This window comes from Colossoma macropomum, unplaced genomic scaffold (genome assembly GCF_904425465.1).
Source record: "Colossoma macropomum unplaced genomic scaffold, Colossoma_macropomum, whole genome shotgun sequence".
Classification (NCBI taxonomy): Eukaryota; Metazoa; Chordata; class Actinopteri; order Characiformes; family Serrasalmidae; genus Colossoma; species Colossoma macropomum.
The window spans coordinates 23,104,153-23,128,544 of record NW_023494802.1 but is presented as its reverse complement, the minus strand read 5'-3'; the positions used below and the strand labels follow the sequence as shown (position 1 = coordinate 23,128,544).

General features: G+C 37.1%; 2 protein-coding genes across 2 annotated transcripts; both read left to right on the top strand.

Moving 5' to 3' along the window:
• Positions 1–210: 210 nt before the first annotated feature.
• LOC118822658 (aquaporin-4) lies at positions 211–11,160 on the top strand. The gene is made up of 6 exons (XM_036591851.1): positions 211–225; positions 6,678–6,872; positions 7,733–7,894; positions 9,788–9,952; positions 10,231–10,311; positions 10,452–11,160. The coding sequence occupies exons 1-6, from the start codon at positions 211–213 to the stop codon at positions 10,665–10,667; spliced, it is 834 nt and encodes a 277-aa protein (XP_036447744.1). The 3' UTR covers positions 10,668–11,160.
• Positions 11,161–15,172: 4,012 nt separating this feature from the next.
• Positions 15,173–16,866, top strand: mipb (major intrinsic protein of lens fiber b). Its single transcript, XM_036591431.1, has 4 exons — positions 15,173–15,535; positions 16,111–16,275; positions 16,362–16,442; positions 16,681–16,866. Exons 1-4 carry the CDS (start codon positions 15,173–15,175, stop codon positions 16,864–16,866), a joined length of 795 nt encoding a protein of 264 aa, XP_036447324.1.
• The last annotated feature ends 7,526 nt before the right edge of the window (positions 16,867–24,392 follow it).

Here is a 24,392-nt window from a genome sequence, read left to right as displayed (position 1 = left end):
TCCTATAATCTGTCGCTGCAGAAATGGGTAGGGCTTTGTAGGTATTGATAGAGATGAGGGGTGGTCTCTGCATTCAGAGGTCTCCTTCATTGGTATTAATGAGCCTGTTTTTACGCTGTATACAGTCTTCTTTCATGTCCACACACACATACAAACAAACACATACACAAATACACACACATTGACGGATAACCAAACTCTGGGCTCATCATGACTCTACGGGAGGTAAGGACAAATCTAACACTCAAAACTGTATGAGCATAGCATTCAAAGACAGCTTGACTGAAGTCCTTTTAATTAAATTAGAGGGAGCTGTTGGTAAGCTTTTAGTCTTGCTCTTTTCTCATAACAACAAAATACAGATTGCACATAGACCTAGACTATTTTTTCTCTATGGAAAAATGGAGTATCACTAAAGGAGTAATTCAGTGCATTTGTAGCCCTGATCTGTCCCATCCAAACGGAGGCTAATGCATTCTAATTAAAAAAGTTTTTTATAAGTAAAAGTAATTTGGCCCAGCTCATACTGAATAGCTTTGGTATATGTTTTACAAATACATGCCTAAGTAAAAATATAGTCAGATAATGATTTGTCAGAATTTTGACAAGAAATCTTGAATACCAATAAGCAGACACATACTGTTGTTGTTGGAACAAAAATTTGTATCTTCAGATTGGCAATGGAGAAGGAAAAAATGGCCTTATCTTTTAACATACACTAATGCAACAAGATCTTTTTTCCCAAGCAATTCTGGACTGTTACAATTGATCCATTCATAACAAGTTTTCACACAAGGGCAGATTACATTTTAAATGTAAAAAAAAAACTGAAAAAATAGAGGTTTTGATCTGACAGCAATGATATGAAAATTGTGTACATTTTGTATTATTGTGCAATACTGTCATTATTTTATCTGTCACTTGAGTGTCACTAACCCAGAGTCGCTTAGTATCTCATCTTGAGATTCAACTCAGCTATGCTTGTCGTACAAGAACCATAGTGAACTGCTGTTGTGCAGGCTTGGAATACTGTAAAAGGGTGTGCAGCCTATGAAATTCAGTGCTTCTTTGACATGTTTTTTTTGGCTGCCGAATATATAACTTTTACAGATCACGTATATGGTTGAAAAGTGCAACAAAATGCAAGAAAAATGAATGTTGTTTATTTTTCTTGCTGGTTTTTTGTTTATTTGTTTGTTGTTTAATACATAATACCTTAGAAAGATCTTACAAGATCTGTTAATCAACGCTGCTTATGGATTTCCTTACACCTCTAGGGGATTTTCACAAGTGGATCATGGTAAATGAAGACATATGTTGGATTGCAAGTCTCATAGACAAACAAAAACCAAGGGCCCTACAAAACAAACCCCATTTGCAAAAAGTTGGGACACTGTGCAAAATGTGAATAAAAACAAAATGCAATGATGTGCAAATCATCACCCAATAGAACAGATGTTGAAACTGAGAAATTTTATTGTTTTTTGAAAAATATATGCCTATCTTGAATTTGATGCCAACAACACATTCCAAAAAAGTTGGGACGGGGCAACAAAATGCTGGTAAAGTTGTGTAATGCTAAAAAAAACACCTGGTGGTCAAGTATAACATTTCTCAACATAAAATAGCAAAGAACTTTTGTTTTTCATCATCTACAGTACATAATTACATAAGTTTCAGAGAATTTGGAGAAATCTCTGTATGCGAGGGACAAAACCAAAACAACAGTATTTGCTGGCCCTGATCTTTGGGCCCTTAGGCGGCGCTGCATTAAAAACAGACATGATTCTCTAGTGAAAATCACTGTATGGGCTCAGGAACACTGACTGCCTGTGAAAACAGTTTGTCGCTGCATCCACAAATGCAAGTTAAAACTCAAAGAAGAAACCGGATCCAGAAACACTGCTGCCTTCTCTGGGCCTGAGTTCATTTAAAATTTACTGAGGAGAAGTGGAAAAGTGTCCTGTGCTCCAACAAATCAACATTTGATTTTTTTTTTTGAAAATCATGGATGCTCTGTCCTCCGGGCTAAAGACCACTCAGCTTGTTATCAGTGTTCAGTTCAAAAGCCAGCATTCATGATGGTATAGGGGAGCATCAGTGCACATGGCATGGGTGATGTGCACATCTGTGAAGGCCCCATTAATGCTGAATGATATATACATGTTTTGGCAACATATGCTGCCATCCAGACGACGTCTTTTTCAGGGAAGGCCTTGATTATTTCAGCAAGACAATGCCAAACCACTTTCTGCATGTATTATAACAGCATTTCTCTGTATTAAAAGAGTCTGGATGCTAAACTTGGCGCATTATGAAATGAAAAATATGACAAAAGAGACCTGAACTACTGAGCAGCTGAAATCCTATATGAAACAAGAATGGGAAAACATTTCACTTTCAAAACTGCAGTAGTCGGTCTCCTCAGTTCCCAAACGCTTACAGAGTGTTGTTAAAAGAAGAGGTGATGCAGGACAGTGGTAAACATGCCCCATCCCGACTTTTTTGGAATCTGTTGTTGACATCAATTACCTCAGTATATTGCCTGATAATAACTTAAAACAAGTGAAAACGTCTAGAAATAATAAAAAAGACAATATAGCATGTAAACACTGATAAAGTTTCAGAACTTACTGTTTGCTCCCCAGTCCATACAGTCCATACCTAGAAATTAAACTGCAAAAACAGCCTGTATTGAATTCATTGTTTCTGTGATGTCAAGAAAAAAACAAAACATCAGCATACAGAAGTCTAGCTGTGCTCATTCACACTGAAGTTATAAGGAGTATTTCAGCCTGGACTGCTTTTTGAATGAAGCACAATGCAAGGCAGCCAACTGGAGCAGAGCTCATTTACATATATCAGTCTTAAAGATACAGTGACAAAAACAGCCTTTTTAATTGTAAGGGATGAAGACACTGGTGTTGCCAGGGCTTTTACAATGGGGTAGCCAAGTTAGATAGAACAAATTTTTGAAATGGCAAAGTAAAAAAATAACAGCAGTTAATAACATTTTATGTTAAAATGCATTGAATTTACTCAACACTTTACTCAAGTACTGCTCAAAGAAAATTCAAAGACAAAACCCTACTGAAAAAAAAAAAAATCATAGAAACCATATTATAATTTTATTGGTTCTTAGTGCTGCCCCATAACTACTAATGGTATTTCGTGTTTTTCTGATGGGTTGATATTGCAGTGTCAAGGATTCTAAGGGTTAACAGGTGTTCTGGGACTGATTCCAGCTGTATTTGATGGTTTCTTAATGGGATCCAAAGGTGAAAAAACAGGCAATTTAAGTCATGCTGCTCCGATACAGGTTCCTCGTCACTTTAACACACCAAAGTATAAAGCAACATTATGAGCAAACATTCTTTGCTTGGGTGACAAACTGACCAATGAAGAATCTAGCCTAAACACAAACATACAAGGAATATGTAACAAGGAATTAGCCTAACATGACAAATTACGTTAGCCTACTTCAAATACTGTAGCTTACAGAGCAGCATTGCTAAAGGGACACAGCACACAGTGGAAACCAGAGTACTGGGCAAAGGATGAATGTGGTCATAATTCTGTGTAGCAGGGATGTTACTCAAGATTAATGGATGATGAGCTAAACCTTTACTAGGGGGGGAACATTTATGGTCCCAAAATGCCTGTTCATCATTTTTAGACTAGCAATAGGCAAAAGTGTGTTGATCAAAATAGTATTTAAGTTGTATTAGATCCATGCCTAATCCAAACTATGAAGAAAAAGATCTTTTTACCATTCTTCTACTTACAAATGAAAAAGATCAAGCAACAGTACTGAAGTCAAGCAATATTACCTCCTGTCTTAAAACTGCATACTTAGACTATAGATTAGTATGCAGACTATAAATTAGTACCTGATCAGACCTGCTCCTACAGCCCCATCTGTGTCCTTCAGCCTCTTTCTCTCCTTCACCTTGCCTGTGTTTAGCATCACATTATTTTTATTAAAAACAGATTTATAAGAAGTCAAGGCTTAATGAGAGATCAATCTGCTCAATGTTTTATTTTAGCTCATAAAAATCTTCTTACCTGACTGGCCTTCAGCAGAGCTGTTGCCTCTCTTAAAGAAATTCTGTATGGTCATATGCAGCTTGAGGAATTAAGGGATGTAAAACTGTGCTATGATTAACACTGTGTGACCTTATCACTGACATTATCTTACTGTAAACAACAGCCTGTGGCTACTAATGATATGATTGTTTTAAATACTGAAGTACTCTCACTATGTGTGAAGTTTCTTAAAATTCACACTTATGCTAAAATAGTTAGCTATGGTTAATGTTAAATAACATATAACGTTTCTTTATCTTACTCAAACCTAACGTAAACCTAAAATTAGCCAGCTAAGAAGCAACCAGGTATTTCAAGTAGATATTTTACACTGTACCTACTTACTGTTTCAGATCACATACATGCATTTGGTATAAAGCCGAAAGTTTACTTTAGCAATCTTTTAGCCAAAATCCTGTCTTCAGTGGTTAGTAAGAGAAAGAACCACGAGAGCCCCGCCCCCAGCTCTGATATGATCGGGTTACCAATAATGATTTCTGATATAATTGGCTGAGCCAGGGGTTACACTTTACCCAAAGTTAAACCGTAGGGAATTGCTGTCTCCTTTTATGTTAAGTTTCATTTCTTGTTTTATTTTACTCCTGAACTGTACCTATTGTATTGGTTAAAATCTTCATGTGATCCATGCCATGATCCACACCGAGCATGACAACAAAACAAATGTGCTGTACCATATCAGTGTAGATGTTGTGTTTTGCTAATATATTAAACCAATGTTTGCTGCCTCATTAAGCAAAATAAACACAATCAGCATTAAGGTTTTGATCAGCATTCCCAATGATTTTCTCAGTTCATCACAGCAAGCTGTACTGATTATTGAGTGCAGTGCCATCACACTTACAGCTGATCTGTACCTGACCTGATGACAAATTTTCACCGTAAGTGTAACCATTCACATAGGGCAGAAAGGATAACTTTTCTCTGGGGATTGTTTTACTGATGATAGCTGATTGTCTCTCTTTGCAAAACTGGGGTGGACAAAGAGGTGGCCAAGTTTCATACTATGATAGCACTGGCCACACCTTGGCCAGGTCCCTGTAAAAAGAGGTTTGAAAAAGTTATGTAAAAATTAATTATGACTGTTTTTGGTACATAGAACCACACAGATATTATAAGTGGACCTCAGGGACAAAAAAATAAATACAAGAAAAATGTAGGGAAAAGGCCCTTTAAATAATTTTGTTCTCACAACAGTTTAATAATAATAATAATAATAATGATAATAAAAATAATAATAATAATAAGAGGAACAAGAAGAAGAAGAATCTTTATTCATATAGCACATTTCATATAGTAAAAATTCAGCTCTACAGCTTTACAGTACAAGGTAAAAACAACAGGGAAAGAATAGAAAACAGATATTTGAAAAATGAAATAAACAAATAAAAAATACAACAGGGTGGCAAAGTGGTGGAGTGGATAGTGCTGCACAGCAAGAAGGGCCTGGGATCAAGAAATAACAGATATATCAATTAGATTTAAGATGAAATCTAATTTTTGCAGTGTGGATGGATACAACACTAAGGATCTCAAAGCCCCAGCTAATTTAAAAATGTGCATCCAGGAGTCAATCCAGACTTTTGCACAGACCCCCAGAATCACTTCATGAGCCCTGCTCCTGGGGAGCCTAGGTAGGGCTCGTACCATACCTTACATGCAATATATAGTCAAAAGTATGTGGACACTCTTCCTAATTATTGAGATCAAGTGTTTCAGCCATACCTATTGCTAATAATTGTATAAAATCAAGGACATAGCCATGCAGTCTCCATAGAAAAACATGTGTCAGTGTTATAGGATACCACCTTTGCCAAGCAGTCCATGAAATATCTGCCCTACCTTCTAGATCTGGTTTGGTGAACCGTAACTGCTATTATTGTGAAATGAAAGCATCTAGGAGCGACAGCAGCCCAGCCGTGAAGCGGTAGACACTACAAACTTTTGCATTTGATTGTAATGATAAGCGTTTTTATTATTGTGTCCACATATGCTTAATTTTGGCCTTAAGATTCACTGGCTTGGTGGCCTGAGTGGCCAGTACAAAAGACTGTGAGTTTGTAGAGATGCTGAACAGAGATGCTAAAATGCTTATTTATGCCTTTATCTCAACTGATCTTATCTGGACTATACCACTGCATGCCCTATTTGCAAGTAAGTTATGGCCCACCCAAGTAAATTACAGTTTCTCAAGAATGGTGCTTCTATGATTCAAAAATCAGAAAACCATATCAGCTTTGTTGTAATACATCGCCATGGCCTTCCTGTTAAGGGCTTTAAATAGTAAAGAGCCTGAATATATTAATTACCTCCCTCTATGTTTAGTCTTCACCCTAGTTCCCAAGATCAGGACAGCAACAGTTTCAGGTTGTGCAGACCAGGTATAGAACCAGGCTGTGTACTGCAGATGACCTTTTAAAAGAGACCTCAGAACGTTCTTCTTTCAGCAAGCATACCAGCAGCCAGGACAGTTCACTAAACTGGACTTTGTTGTTTGTAATGAAAAGTGCGATGTAAAAACATTATTCTTATTTCTATTGTATTTGTCTAACACATAAACTTTAATGAACTAGGAGGTGAGGAGCCGTCAGTTTTGGCGGGGCATGCTGGCTGAGATACTAGGCTCTTTGATCTTCGTATCGGCTGTGTTGGGCTCCTCACTGCCAGGGCCTGATGATGCGTCCTCTGGGCCTTTGTACCCAGCACTGGCTGCAGGCATGGCAGCAGTTGGTCTGGGACACTGCTTTGGAGAAATCAGTGGGGCGCAGGTGAGAAATTCAGACTTATCTCTCTGCATGTGATCCATTGCTGTTTGCATGAGGGTTATTCCACATCAACTCCTAGGGGCTGGGAGGTCATCTCATGGACTTTATTAAATAAATCAAGAAATACATATATATTTGATTCATGCAAACATACAACACTTCCAAACTAACTTCTATTATATTTTTTTTAAGTTTGCCCATCTAAACCACATCTTAAATGTAATAATTTTCAAAATAAACTTTTAAGTTTTTAATATCAAAATATTCAAAATGGTTTCACAACTGAAAATCCATTTTCACCCTTTCAGCCTATATTTACTCAAAAGATGCTAATCTGATTTATGTGCTATAACTTCATGTTTTAATTCTTTACGGTATAAAGAAATAGTAAAATAATACACAGCAAAATATCAGATTTCCAAATAATTTTTATAATGCTCCAGTCTATATTCTTCATTCAGAGGTAATTCCTTCTTACGTTACCACTTGTTGGGTTATATGCGCAGAATCTCTTGCAGAGGCACCCAGTAAGTATCTTGCCTTGCTGGTCATCAAAATTATTTTCCTATATTTTAGTTGCAGGAAAGACCTCAAAATGTCTGCCTTTGCAAAAATATAGAAAAATAATTTTGAAAACTGGCTTAAAGTTTCAAATTCACGTTTCAAAGGCAAAAGTTACATAATCCTCTGTATTGGAACTGTTCTGGTTCTTTTAGTGTTTTAGTATATTTATTCCCAATTCAGCTCAGTTTAGGCTATTTGGACCACAATTTTGACATTTTGCATGGTCATATTAATCATATATAATTTTTTTCATGAACTGTTTGGACCTCTGCTCACTCAATCTCCCTCATTTACTTTAGGTGAACCCTGCTGTAACTCTTGCCTTGTTGGCTACACGGAGACTGGATGTGCTAAGGGCGGTAGTCTATGTCTTTGCCCAGTGCTTAGGGGCCACTCTAGGGGCCGGGATACTCTACTTGGTCCTACCTTTGAAATCTACAGCAGAGATCTATGTCAACAAGGTATGAGCTCAAAGATTCAGAGAGTACACTCTTAAAAAGATTCTTCAGTGTTCTTTAGAGAGTTTTCAGTAAAGGCAATGGATACACAGTCATATACAAAAGTTTGAACACGTCTGGTCTAATGACATGTTTTGGTGATTTTCTAAGTGAACATTCTAAGTTAACCCATCCTCTACAGAGGACAAACATAAGCATGTCATTTTTTATTAATTATGTGCATTAAGTGCATTATTTCTATTTATTTGTTATGTTTAACATACTGAAAAAAAAAACAAAATATGAAGTGAGCCATAGTCTTTGTACAAGCCACATTATTGTTATGTTGATTTTTTTCATAAAGCCATTCTAGTTATGCAGCAGTTATCTCCACATGGTTTGAATACTCAATTGTTATATTGCCAAATTATTATTATTATTATTATTATTATTATTATTATTATTATCATCATTATTGTTGTTGTTATTATAATAGTATATATGTCATTATGAAAATAAACAAGCAAAATTAAGAAAACCTAGTTCTCAGAGACCACCAGTCAAAACATTTTTTTGTTATTCTATTTACAACTGAGCTTTATAATCAATAATCAGTGTTCTACATTATACATATGGATTACTTAACCTAGGTGTGTTGTGTTGGAGCTGGAATGACACTGATACTAAGGACTGGATCAGGGGCATCTTGTGCCTGGGATTACTGGGATCATGTCTCTTCTGATCTAGGCATTTTAAAAAGGAATTCCACTGATTTATTAAAAATGTTTGCATTAGTCAGTCTTAGATATGTAAACAAAGTCATTCAGAGTGATTTGATGTGAAATAGTACCTTATAGAGACACAAACTTGGATTTTTTACAGTGGTTATAAGAATTGTCATGTCTAAAATGCAATATAGCACCATTGCATTTACGATCCAAAATAACCAGTGAACGTACACGTGGCTTGTGAGATTTTATATGTAATGTTGATAATGGAAAAATAATGGTATTTCTGGAAAAAAATAAGTTTTGTTTGACCGGGCCAGTGAGGGCAATGCCTTGGGCCTCTTTCTGCCAGGCCAGAGGCGGCTTAAAGACCGGGGATAATCCACTGCAGATGCAACACTTAAATGAATAACCTTTGAATACATCATGACAAACTGAATAAAATAAAATCCCCTGCACCCGTACCCTGCCATCAACAATTTATTATATAATACACAAAAATGTGTAGAAATACAACTGTGCAGGAAATAATGCAGGCATTTGCACACTAATTAAGAATTAATGTTTTTGCTTGTTTACATTATATTTTTTGGAATATCATTGTTCACAGCACACTTAAACATACATGATATGTTTATTCAAGTTATATTTTCAGGTCTATTTGTTTCTTTGCTATTGACAGAGTGTGAGGGTGAGGGGACTTCCAAAGATGTGTGTGCCCAGGAGCCTTGTGAAATCATGATCCGTTTCTGTCTCCCCATGAAGAGACTTTAAAAATACTTTTATGCTAAAAACTTATCACGAATCTAACGTAAAACAGTATTTCAGAAATTGGGCGGCATTCATGTATCAACTTTCATATAACAACTTTCTGTGATGTAACTTTAAGAGGCATTAAATGCTATGAATGTTTGGTCTGACTGGGCAAGTTTGTCTACAACATAGCATTTCACAAAAAACTCAATGACTTTTTGTATACATCTTAATGATTTATTTATGCAGAAATTTTGAAGAATAAATGGAATTTGTTTTAAATAAATAATGAATTACACTTTGAACTGATTGGGTTGATTACTAATTAATTAGTGACAAGATGTTGGAAATGTGTTTTTTTCAATTGTAACACCCAGCTGGTCAGGCAAAATGTTCACTGTTTCTTGCTTGAAATATATCAATTTGTTCACCGCAGGTACCCATGGAGGTGAATGCAGGGCAGGCTTTGGGGACAGAGATGCTAGCTACCTTCCAGCTGGTATTCACCATCTTTTCTGTGGAGGATCAACGCAGGAGAGAGGGGAGTGAGCCTGGCAACCTGGCCATCGGTTGCTCTGTCAGTGTTGGCATCTTTACTGCCGTGAGTGTGTTGACATTTGCACATTATGTGCTAAAATTCATACAACATTTACAGTCTCCCAAACAAATCCACATTCTAATATCAGCTCTAGCACACACCCAGTATATTTGTGAAGATTTATCAAGAACCATAATTGAACAACTGATGCTATGCTGTTACTTTAAGTTAAATTACTTGTAAACATGATTAGCAACTACCCCTTCAGAAGTTGCTGCATTTCCTCCAAAATGTCAGTAATCCTTTTTAACATGCATGTATGTATATATGTGTATGCTTAGGGAAGATTCTCTAGTGGCAGCATGAACCCTGCTCGCTCTCTTGGACCTGCCATTGTAGTTGGATACTGGGAACATCACTGGGTAAATCATGTTTTATGGCTTGTTATGTTAGCTTGCAGTTTATCAGTTAGGTAACTGTAGAAATACCAAATAAACCAATAAATACACCCTTTGTTTTATTTGAGCTTTTGTTTATTCTGCATTTATTCTTCACTCTCCAGGTGTACTGGATTGGGCCAGTGCTGGGAGCAGTGTTGGCTGGGGTGTCTCATGAGTTTTTTTTTGCCCCGAGTGCTTCAAGGCAGAAGCTGGTGGCGTGTCTCACCTGTAAGGACATTGAGATCGTGGAGACAGCCAGTGTGTCCCGCTCATCTCTGTCTACTGTCACACAGACAGCTATGAGAGCCAAGCAGACTAACAAACTTGAGCACAACTGAACCGAGGGACATGCTGCAAACATATCTTCTCTTTAGTGAGGTTTAAGTCCAATATGCTCAAAGTTAGCATGATATTTGGGTTGAGTAATGACGTTCTAGATCAAGTCGTTCTAGTAATCTAAGTCATGATATACTGCTTTACTGAATAATATAGTGAGAAGATAAATTCACAAATACATAGACAGTAAATATTTTAACAGTAACACTTTCTATGAATGTCACCTTTGTAAACATCTATAAACATATTCATAACATGTTATAATGCATTCATAAGACATTATAAACATAGCTATAAATATTTATAAAAATGCATTATACGTTATAGCCATGTTTATTATGCATTATGAATTGTTAACATAATGCATTATAAGTATTGTTCATAACAAATTATAAGAGCTCATAGGTTGTATTTGTCCGCTCTAAGTGAAGTGAAGCATACTGTACTAAAGCCACCTCCAGTGTTAAGAGTGAGGCTTGAAGTATTTACTGAAGAATTTACTGAAACACTAAAACATACACAGTAAAGCACATTACAGGCTTCAAATGCCAGATTTTAAACTAGTGCTGCCATCAGTGTTTTACCCAATGTGGAAAAGCTAATGTACACTGACATTATAACATGTTATTAACACTATTTATAATGCATTATTTTGACAATTCATAATGTATAATAAACATAGCTATAAAGTGTAATTCAGTGTAATTCTTTTTTCTAAATATGTATAACCACATTTATAATGCCTTATGAATACATTATAACATCTTATAAATGTTTATAGATGCTTACAAATGCGACATTCATAGAAAGTGTTACCATTTTAACACTCAGAATAACTACTCTTATGTAGTGTAACTAACGTGGACAGCATATATATATTTTGATAGTAAATTAATATTGGAAAGCTGCAACATTAACTGCATTTGTTGACTCATTTACTGCCTTAAACACAAAGTTTAACAATGTTGTACAGTTCTGTAGATACATACAGATGGGTGACAAACTAAAGCCAAAATCAATATGAAGTGACTTAATAAGGAGTTAAACCTCCGGAAAAGCTCCACAAAAAGTCTCTGGAGCTGTACTGAACGGACAGAACACCACTTTCTTCCATATGAAAATGATGATGGTGGTGGAGAATGTTGTCCAAAACATTGCTCCAGAGTCTCCCTATGTGTGCAACTGGGTTGAGAACTGATGACTTTGAAGGCCATAGCATATAATCCATATTATTTTCATACTTATCAAACCATTCAGTGACCCCTTGTGCCCAAAGTGATCAGTCAGAAGTGAAACCGAGCCATGCCAGCCACACTATAACAGAGCCACAAGACATTCAGGCCCGTAATGTCTTTGTGCAAACCACACATGCACGCACCCACTTGTGGAGAATATGGCAAAGGATGACTCATATAACAATATCACTTTTTTCCACTGTTTTTTCCATCTCTGTAGACAAGTGCTTGCATTTATTTTACTCTCAAATGTGCATTTATCTTTGTAATGAGGGTTTTATGCACTGTAACCTGTACTATAATATCCCTCTGTAAGTAGCTGTGTAGATTGTTCTCACTGACAGTCTGATCACGTCCTGCATTGACAGTCACCTGAAGACAGCTGCTCTTCTGTTTTTCCTTACAACATATCACACCAGTGCACAAACATAACAGTCACTGAATGTACACTTTCAACCCCAAGTTCCAAACCTACTCACTGATATCTTTCCCTTAGGTGTAAATGCAGGTGTCAAGTACTGTTCCTTTTGAATCACTAGCCAGTCTTCAGTGACTGATGCTCCTGCCATCGGTGCCCCAATAATGAACCCTGTTTCAAAGTCTCTTAGATCTTCCTCTTGTCATCTTGACCCAAATTCAAGGTCAGCTGGGCCTGCTTAGTATTGTATACATTTTTATACATGCCACAGAGCATGCATTATGCAGTACACCTATCTGGTAGCATCTGCACTTGTTATGTTTATCCAGTCAGTTATTCAGGATTTTCCATTATTTTTTCCTTTAATTTGTCACCAGTCTGTTAATGTTTATTATTATTTATTATGTATTTTTGTTCTATGTGTGTACTGAAAAGACTGTGCTTCTCCAGTCTACACAGTGCTATGCAAAAGTTTGAACACCCCAGGTCAAATTACACATTTCGATGATTTTTAAGTGAAAATAAGTTTAGTCTAATTATTTCTAATTATGCATTTAGCATATTAGAAGAAAACAAAACATAAAATATAAACATTGCCATAACTTTTGCATGGGCCACATTTTATCTTTTCTTTTTTCCCCCCAACATCAAATAATTTCAGCAAATAAACAATAATTGTGCATTAACGAGTATGTACAGTGAGTTCTCTATAGAAGATGTGTCCTCATTTTCTTGTATTTGTGTAATTTGACTAGGGGCACCCAAACATTTGCATAAGATTTTATATAGGGATATTTTAATGTTACTACATATGTTATTATATAACTTGTTAAAATGTGTTAAAATAATTCATTGTTATAACAAAAGATCATATTGATATGCTTTGATTTTAATTTTGCAACAATCATGTTAAATCGACATCTATACTTTCTTCACACACAAACACACAGTCAAACATGCATGCTCCCAAGTACACGCACACACATGCTTCAATAGAGGACAACAGGTATTCGGTGCCAGCCAGCATTTTTTTGTTGCGGACAAATGTTGTTCCACATGTGTAAGGTAAAATGTGTGCGTGTGAGTGAGAGAGTGTGTGTAAAACAGATGAGATCAGCTATCTTCATTCACTGCTGCCCTCCTGTAGCAGAGGGATTTTCCAGGGCTTTGGATAGATATGGGCCCCCCACCCTCTACCACTGCACCGGGCCCTACTCTCACAATACAAACCTCTGCCTAATCACTTCTGCCCTTAACAAACCAGAGGCCACCAGAAGCAGAAAGCCCAGAAGCTCACACTGCCCACACATCTAGATCTGCACACTGTTCTGTATTGACCTTCTTATTGTGTTATTGTTTCCAATTCAGAATTAGTCTCACCATATTGTCATCTTTATCAATGAAATGATCTTTGTTTGAACTTGTTTGTGAGTTTGCATTGTTCTCTTGTGGGTAGACTATTTACATATATGAAGACTCAATTTACATATATAAATTACAGATGATTTTAATTTGTTTTGGGAAAAAAAATTCAATAAATATATTCTACAAAGCATTCTAGTCATTAAATCAAGACAATACATTTTAAGATTCATGGTTATATTGTTCTGCATTCTATGTTTCCCATGTAGTATTACTAATTACATGGTAGTTGGATATTCTCTGTGACAACAGGTTTTCCAGGCTCAGAGATTCTGATGGAAGTATATGCACACTATTGGTTCAAGCCTCTTCCACAAGGGCCTCTCATGAATCACTGAATTGTGTGTGGAGATGCATGACACTTCTTCTGAGCCAGTGTATGTTTTGTATGTCTGTATGTGGGTGTGTGGGGTAACAGGTTAAAAGTCAGCATTAATTCTCCGGCCTTAGCTAGTGGTACAGGTACAACCATAAGATTACAGCACTTATGAGCAGCGGACATGTCTCATATACTGTCTCATATACTGAAGCAATATCCAATATCTATGTACTTCCATGTCATTGCCTGTGTTACTGTGTTTGTTACAGAGTAATACAGCAGGACCCGAAGCAAATCCTGGGCTGGTTTTACCCTCTCTTTGAAATTGTAGCTAATTTACATTATTATATAATAGAGGGCCCATGTCTGCCCTTTCACTCCTAAGGTTTTCAACTAACTTGAGCACATGATATTTCTGCCTCCAAACAGAGAAAGCAGCCAAAGTTTGTTTGATCTGTGACTCCCCCCTAGTGCCTCTACCCCCCTCGGAGGGGTTGGGGGGATTATGTCGTCATGCTGGGGCCCCGAGGCCATTATAAATGCCCCTTGTGTCCCCTCTGCGCCCCGTCAGACTAGCTCTTCTCACCGTGGGCAAGATATGCTCCGTATTCTTTTTTCTGTGTTTCCTTACTAGAGTCAGCCCTGTAGCTTTAGCCTTTTAGCCTAGATGTTCAGATCCCCCTTACAAACCCTGTAATCCTTTACAGTCAGACACACGCCTCATGTCTCTTTGACAGTTGCGGTGTGGTGCGGTTTACGCAGCGGGGTTGAAAGAGCTAAACTGTGTATGGCTACATGTTTGACTGTTGGCTTGCAGCTTTAGCTAACGGCTAAATCCATAGGGACTTCTTTTTTCACAAGCTTTTTTCCCCTTCTTTCTTTCTACTCATTGTCTGTTTGTTTTGACCTCTTGAAGCCCAAAGAGAAAAAAAAAAACAAAAGGCTTGAGTTAAATTAGCAAAAGCTCTTCACAGGATTACAATTTTTCTTTTTTTTTCTTTTTCAAAAGGACAATTTGTTTTTGACAGGCACTTCCAGCACCTATTACCCTTACCCAACAACAAAAACTTTTCATCTCATCAGTACTTGCTGGCTCGGACCTCTCTGATCGCCATGATGTGGGAGTTCCGTTCCATGATGTTCTGGCGAGCGGTGTTTGCTGAGTTTTTTGGCACCATGTTCTTCGTGTTCTTCGGCATGGGTGCTGCGCTGCGCTGGACCTCAGGCCCGTACCACGTGTTCCATACCGCCATCTGTTTCGGCTTCGCTGCTGCCACTCTCATCCAGTCCATCGGCCACATCAGCGGCGGACACATCAACCCTGCCGTCACCTTCGCTTATCTGGTGGGCTCCCAGCTTTCTCTGTTCCGCGCTGTGTTCTACATCTGCGCCCAATGTCTCGGCGCCATGGCAGGTGCTGCCGCTCTCTATGGAGTCACCCCTAACAACATGAGAGGCATGCTGGCTCTGAACACAGTAAGTAAGAGCTCCCCCTGTTGGCAGGAGGACTCAGTCAGGCTTTGTGGATTACATTAATACTGACAATTTATTTATGATTCTTCATGCTCTGTGGATTAAATTAATGCATACAAATTCCATTCAAAATTGACAGTTATTTAGTTTTTTAAAAGATGGGCTGACATTAGGAAGTTACATTCAGTTCAAGTGACATTCAAACAGTTAAAACAGCCTACAAGTTACCTCTATGTTGTGAAACATTGCACCAGTGTCACCCTTTGAGCTAGCAGCCGTTAAATATTTTGTTCTCCTGTCATTCGGTATGTAATACTTCCAGTGCTACAGATTTGACACATTATTCCATAACTGGATATAGGTGAATATTTCCAAAATACAATTTTTGATTTCGTCAGTGCAAAATGCATAATCATGTAGATATTTAATAACTTAAATTCTATTTAAAAAAGCCAAGTTAAAATTCTTTCTGCACAACAAGACTTCTCTTGCTTCATGACAAAGTGGCGCCATTAAAAGGTCTACTCAAACAGAAACAGGTGGACTGTTATTGATACCTTTTGCCTCATCACCCACAGCTGCAACCTGGCATCAGCCTGGGTATGGCCACTACAGTGGAGGTGTTCCTAACCCTGCAGCTGGTGGTCTGCATCTTCGCTGTGACTGACGAGAGGAGAAACGGACGTGTAGGCTCGGCTGCTCTCTCCATCGGCTTCTCCGTTGCTATGGGCCACCTGATGGGGGTGAGAGAGAGAGCGATAAATAATCAAAAATATTCAAGTAAAAGTGAGGTACCAGTTGTTTTACTGGAGTGTTTATTTTTGTCTAGATGTATTACACTGGAGCTGGCATGAACCCTGCTAGGTCCTTTGCCCCTGCTGTTCTCATGAGGAATTTCATCAACCACTGGGTAAGACAGAAAAAGATGTATCAATTTAATATAGATACATAGATTTCTGGAATGTTATCCACCGAAATGTTGTTTATCGTAGACTCTACATTTCAATTCCTCATTTTCAAAACTTGCACATTAGTTGCATAGTACTCTAATGAATAATACTCAATGAATAATAAGTCTTATGATTAGTAACTCATATGTTAATGTACAAGATATTAAATCATGTGAGTTTTTGTGTTTCTCATGGTAGGTGTACTGGGTGGGGCCCATGATTGGCGGTGCTATGGGAGCTATTCTTTATGATTTCATGCTGTTCCCGCGTATACGGGGGCTTTCCGAGAGGCTAGCTACTCTCAAGGGCAGCCGACCCCCAGAGGCCGAGAACCAGCAGGAGACTCGCGGAGAGCCCATTGAGCTCAAGACTCAAGCACTATAAACCTGCACCAACCTGCGGGCCGCGACCCAACTGTGCCCCCCAAGAGCCTCCATCACTCAGACCCAATCATCAGACCATATACACTAATTGTGCTTTTGATAAAATCTATTAACTCAGCTTTAAATGGATGGATTAAAGGACTGACTGGAAATGCAGAAAGGGACACTGAAATAGCTAAAGTACACTAATATTGGCTAATATTAGCAAATATTAGCTGATGCTAATCTTCTTGTACAAACACACCAAACTCTACATTTCTTTACTTATTGAGTTGCAGGGCAAATGGGTGGGCCATGACAAGGGTCTGGATAGCCAAGGGTAAAGTCAGCTTGATGTGGAAGGGATTAAAAAAAAAACAAAACGGGTGGGGTTATGGGGGGTAGGGGCCAGAATGGGTTGGGTATTAAAGGGGACAGCCTCCAGTCTCTCTACCCTTATAGGGATAAGCTAGAACAGTTTACTTAGGCATGCTTTTCACTTTTCATCTGATTATAGCTTATTTTCAATTTTATTTTCTACAACACAAGATGTGGATGTATGCTACTTAACTAGGATTTCATTCTTCAATACATTTTTTTTTTTTCATTTTATTTCTGTGTGCGAATGTGGGAGTGCAAGTGTGAGAGTTCATGTCGGGGGTGCAAGCAAGTGCGACTGAGTATGAGCATGTGTGGGTGAGTGCATTTGGGAGAATGTGTGCTGGTACGTGGGTTTGTAACAAGTATTGGTCTGTGTGTGTGTGTGTGTGTGTGTTTGTGTGAATATGTGTGTGTGTGTTGTTTATGTTTTCTGAGCTTTTATTTTGGGTTTTTATCATGACAGCTCGCCTGTATTTGTACCATGCTTGTGTTTCATTTCTTATTTTTACGGTACTTAAGACACCCCATTCTGTATTATTTGCAATGATTTTTCTTTCATGCTCACTTTTTACACAAACCACCTGCTTGATTGGTATGTTTCAAAGACACAATGCACATAACAACATTGTCTCCCAGTCATTTCTTTGCCGCCATGCATTGACAATGGTTGGGGTGCCTTACACTGAGTCTTGTTTGAAAATAATGCCCGGATTGGGTGCACAAAGTAATATGAATCACATTTGAAAATAAACATGAAACGTGACATGAAAGTTTTTGCAAGTGCCACTCCTGTGCAATCTAAGATAGTGTAGCTCTAGAACTCATGACTATTATTACTATTTCTCTCAGGAACCACCTAGGTAATAAGCAATAATGACCACAAGAGGGCGAAACACAACAACCATAACTGTACTCCCTGGCAAATGAGGACAGTTTGTAGGCAAAAGATACAAGGCACATTAAAAAATAAAAATGTTTCATATAAATAGCATAGAAGAAGGGAATATGTGTCAATAGTAATTGTGATTTGGCATTTTACTAATACTAATTATTAGTTGCCTTTAGTTATAGGGAACTAATGAATAATCATGCCAAGTCAAATGTCAGAATCATCAGGTTTATCCATATACAATGTAAAGGTATTATATTTAACACTATGGATATTAGGTATAGTATCTGGACATTACACAAGCTCTTCACAATATTAAGTCTGCATAGTTTTTATTTACAGTGAAGTAATGTATACTGTGCAGAAAAAACTCAGGTCTCAAAGAATAATTTGGTGAGTGCCAGGAAGAAGAACTCCGTTTAAAGAGGAACTCATTTACATCTCTAAAGGAAGTGGTGTTTGGGTCACCTTGGGCTAAACCTGCCAAAATGGTGCCCCTAGCCTTGCAGTCCTCCTCAAAGTGTGCTTTGGTGACCTCAACAGTGTGCAGACCTACAGGGCAAGAACCCTCACAGGCACTTTTAACATTTAAACGTGTGCATTTGGGATCAGTGATAGTTTTTTTTTTTCCAAATAAGTTAAATTGCTTTTCTGTAGTGACTCCATGCAGATAATAAGCATAATGAAGCTCAAAGGCAAGTTAAATTATGAAAAAAAAACAAAAAAACATTTTACTTACTTCTGAATATATTCTTTTCAACCATGTTGGCTACAGCTACAAACAAAACCATCCACTCTGATTGGTCTTTGCCTGAACACCCTATGGCTTTGCAGTCCTCATATGCATGCTCAGTTGGGGACTGCAGGACCTCAAGTGCATCGTTTGGGACTCGGCAAGTTGTTGGTCATTCTGGCTCTTTTCAGTGAGGCAGATCAATGGGCTCAGCTTACCAATATTTTTTTTGGCCTCGATTCTTTTGGCTTTCAAATGGCTAGTTGCCAGTTGTTGTTTTTTTTTAATCAGTTGGTGATGTTATCCATCATTTAATTCTTAGTAACACCTTAATATACTAATATACTTCTAATTAACTAATTAACAAAAATGCATTGTGTGTGTAATAAAAAACTATTTAAATTAATTAAATGTGCAACTATGACATACAGTGAGGGTAAAACAAAACATATTGCTATTCTTGCTAGATTTGGCTTTAAATCATTATGCCTTTCTGGGCAAGTTAAGAATTACAGCTAAGAATTACATGAAGCCCACCAAAGATACCAGAGACACACTAAAACAACATTCAACAAGTCAGAATGTTCCAAGGATATCCAGGAAGGATCCTGTGCAAACCCACAGAATAATGCTGAATTTTCTGTGGGCTCAAAGTGCTCACCTAAAAGAGCCAACTCGTTTAAAAATAACACATCTCTATATGCCATACAAACCATACAAGTCCTGCAGAAAATACAGAATCTTTAGCTACTTACATGGGCCATGAAGGACTCCGCCCTATGTACGCCTCCTGTGAAGGTGGCTGAGTTGAAAAATAGGGCCTCCAAGAGTGGAGAGGAGAGAATAGATGAGAGTAGACATGAGCAAGAGATCCATATTTGTGAAGCAGAGATAAGAGAGCTGCCACTGGACTGAATACACTAAAGAGACCTGACTAGTCTGCAGCAGATTGGGAGCAGTCCCATCTTGTTGACAAATTATGAGTGACAGCGTCCAGTTTCAGCAGACAAGAATTGTCTATACACAAAGACCAGCAATAATTATAAATAATAGAAGTATTGCCTGCCACATATAAAAGGTAGTAAATCAGACAGTAGTGTACAACACGTCTGATCATCACAGCAATTAGATTAGCTAAGGAATATCTAGTTTATTACCAAAAACGTCCCAAAGAGGAGGTAGTAGAGATCGTAACAGTAAAAACATATACTACAAGAGAACAGTGGTGAACAGTGATAATTAGGGCCAGGCTTTTAGTTCAGGCCATGAATGTCAAAACATCGTAAATGGTTGAAAAAAGCATTGTCGTGATAGTGCTAATTTCTCCAAGCGCCCTTCTTGGATTTCTAACAGTATGTTAGCACTGAGCTAATGCTGGTACACATGAAAATTATTGGGCAATTTTTAGATTAAACACTAATATTTAAAACTTTCAAAGGACACTGTATGTAGAAGTTTTACAGTGACTCCTTCAGTAAAGAACCCTGGCATCGAGCTGCCACCGCTTGCTTCTCGAATTTGCAGTCAGTGCTGTATCTTGGATTTCTAGGAGGCCTTGACTGACTTTTTCTCACAATATTGGTTCCACTGGAGAACATGATTGGTTGATTCCTCTATCACTTCATAAATATATTGGTGGTTTATCTATTAGACATGTCTTAAAGTGAAGGTTACAACCAGGGTAGGAAAGAACTTGCTAGCACCGCTATATAAAGCCTCCTCTTCAGTGCTCACTCATGTACATTCAAGATGGCTTAGCAGGCTGTACATAAGCAGCTTGAAATATTTAAATCTTAAGTTAAAAAACAATATGTTAAATTTTACATTAATTTCATTACAAACTCTGCAGCATCTCACCATTCACAGCTGTTTCCCAGCTTTCCAAAAGGATTGTGGCTCATAGTCTCAGAGGACACACCAGTTCAATTTCTCAGAAATGAAGCGAGCATTTCTTGGCTGCATTCAAAGGATCATACAAATGGGGACAACCTTTGGTGATGTTATGACTTCTTCAGCTGCTTCCTTAGCTTTGAGGCATGGCTAATATGTGAAGGTTCCCGACCTGCTCCTGAAGTCTTAACCAATGAGAGAGCTAACTTGGCTGTATCTACCTAGATACCAGAGAGAGAAAAAACTCCTGATTGGGCAATTTACCCTTACAATACCTGCAGAGTTTATACAACAAACATGATGAGTCAAAAAAACAAAAAGAACAAAAATTGTTGATGTATATTTTTTTGTTTTAAAAGGCCCTAATGGCTCTTGCTCATGCTTGAAGACATGTAAAAAGCATTGGAGACTATTCTTCCATTCAGACTCTCTCCAGATCCAACAGAGTTTATGGTCGGGGGACTGAGATGGCCATTTGTGTGGTCAGTATACCATGTACACATGTAGATTTGGAGATAAGCATATCAGTGTTCTGCTTAAAAAATCCAGCCATGATCCAGTCTTTGGCTCCAAGCAGAGACAGAACTAAAATCTCTGGTTTTCAATGGCAGCCATGATGCCATGTATGCTAAGCTTCCCAGGGCCACTGGAAAAAGCATCACACAACCAGACTTCATGTTATGGTCCAGGGTTTTTTATTGCATGACCTCTTTGCCAAACCCATCTACTGTGTTTGTTGTTGACGAAGCTCGGATTATTCGGTTTTGAAAACATACAGGGTCAGATTTGTGGCTGTTTTGAATTCCTAGTGTATTATCACATTCAATACCTAAAACCTAAATGACTGAAAAATTACATTTCAAAGACAAGAAAATTCACCCTCAGACCTAAAAAGTACATCCTTCAAAAAGTTAATCTAGTCTTAAAATTAATTTATTAACTATTTAATTTAAAGTAAAATATTGTTCTTAGTGTTAAACATATATACCCAGGTCAGTTCAGTCATTCAGACATACTGTTAGTAGTTAAATCTTAAAAAGTATTTATGATGCGATTTACAACATGATGAAGCGAACTTTAAACATGCATAGCTAAAAGTTATTTGGAGTATATCTTTTACATCAACTAACTAGTTTTTGCTTGATTTTTTAAAGGAAATCTGCAATGTGAGCAGTCAGTTGGTGAGTTAGTCTGGAATGACTCTTTTATCTCACTCTGATATTTCTCATGTTGATAGATGATGGGATGGGGCTATGTTATCAATGCAGTGGCACATGAGAGATGGATGTTGATATGTAATTAAAGTGTAAAAAAAAGTATGTCATGTTGAACATCAGTGAAATTGTAACACCACTTACCATAAAATCATTGACAAAGTAACCTAAATATGCAATGCTTTTTTGCAGCTAAATCTTTTAGAAGCTGACAATATTTTAGCCAATTTCTTTCAGAAATATAAAAAGAAATGTATAAAATATAAAAAAAATCTGGGGCTTATTATGAAAATAAAATCACATTTATATATTAAAAATAATATAACAGTACATGCAATACAATTTTATGCATTTTTACAATTTAAACTGAATTATCATAGTTTTTGTTAATTAATTTAGGAATAGAACAAAGAATACATAGATATTAACTTTTTGTGGTTTATTCTTTTTTGAATTTAAATTTTATGGCTTCAAAGTTAATAAAAGAAAATTGCCACCGCAATGGTAAAATGATCCAGTATTAATCACCTTATAGTTATTAACAGTGAAACATGAAATCCTGGCTAACTAAGGAACAATTTGGATGGAAATACATGATATATTTTGTTTTATATATACTGATAATTGAGTCATGTTATTTTTGAGAAAACATTTATTTTGTATACATACTCTTTTCCTTACCACGTATACCTCACTGTAGGGTTATATTTGTATTTTTAATTAAGATTAAGGCAAAAAAGTTTTTCTTCTTCTTTATCAAAGGTGCCAATATTTCTGAATGCCACTGTACTACATTTTCTTGGCAAATACAGGTACATAGGTACAGGTCATAACCAACAAATAATTCTCCACAATGTTATAAACATACAAATATCTTTATTGTGCATATTCTGGTCTTATGGCTTTCATTGCATAATATTGTAAATATTTTAGTGTCAATGGGATCATACAATGAACTGTCCTAGTTTTAGTCCTGCTACCTTCTTCTTAAATGTTCAGATAAAAACCTAAATAACCTAATCTAAACATAATCTAAATGAAAATTCACATCAATTAAAATGCATAATTGGTTTCTGAAATATAAATAAATATTAAAATACTGTTTTTTCCCCTACAGATGCAAGAAAAGTCAGTGCTATGGCAACCTGCCATACAATACTGCCAGCAATAAATTAGGTTTACAGCTAACCAAATCACAAACGTCATTACAGTGTCCACTACCTTCACCTTACCAAAGTCACATTAATCCCCTCCCTCACCCTATACTATAAGTTACTGCATATATTATTCTGATTATCATTACATGTATTTTAATCATTTAAGAAAGAAAAATAAGACAATTAAGAAAACTGACAATAAAGAGAGAAAGACACAGGGTGAGCTAACAAGAAAAAAATCCTATCTTTCAACTATTAATTTCTACTTTTGGAAGGATTTGAATATAAAATGTCTCACATAAATATTTACAATAGTTAAACTGGCTCAAAGGAAGACAAAGGAGGAATAACCAGCATCAAGTAGAAGAATGAGGTCTTTAAGGCCTTGTGTTTCAAAAACCTAAAGAGGCTGTTATCTAACGTCTCCATTACAGAACTGTGTATAAAAGATCAGTTTCAGTACACAAACTGTTCATGAGTGCATTCAGTCGTATGCAAATGTTTGTTTTCCCCTGATCAAATTGCATGTTTTGTTGTTTAAGTGAATTAAGAGAACACACTGTTGCACATTTTAATGCACAATTAGTGCTTATTTGATGAAGTTATGCCACATTTTATATTTTATGCCGTTTTCTTTCCCAATTATACTGACAGGGGCTCATAATAACAATTAGGGGTGCGTGATTGGAATCAGAATACAACCCTATTTCCAAAAACTTAAACTACTACGATAGTATAGAGAAATCCAGTCGTCGCTAGCTGGTGTCTGAATACTGTGATGTCATTTGTAACGGGGTAGCCGAGCGCTCGTCACCAGCTAAAAATAATCTGTTTTCTTCCTTAAATTATGACTATTACAAAATAGCCATGCTTTTCCAGCTGGTAAAAACAGCTCACCAGACACTTTCTCCCACTCTCCCATGACAGATTTGTGAAATGTTCCACTGTTTGGTGAGTGTTTGTCGTGTTCCGACCATAAAGGATAGTTTAAAACAGCAATTAACCACCCAGGAGCAAAAATCAGCCTTCAAACTTGAAAGAAAAAGTCCCAACTTTTTTGGAACGTGTTGTTCAAAATGGGCGTATATTTTTCAAATCTCAGTTTCAACATTTGATATGTCTTTGTACCATTTTCAATAAAATATAGGGTTTAAATCATTTGCACATAAGTGCATTTTGTTTTTATTTACATTTTGCACAGCATCCCAACTTTTTTGGAAATGGGGTTGTATTATGATGTAAGTAATGTGAGTCAGTGTGCTGCATTTTCATTGTTGTCTGCTG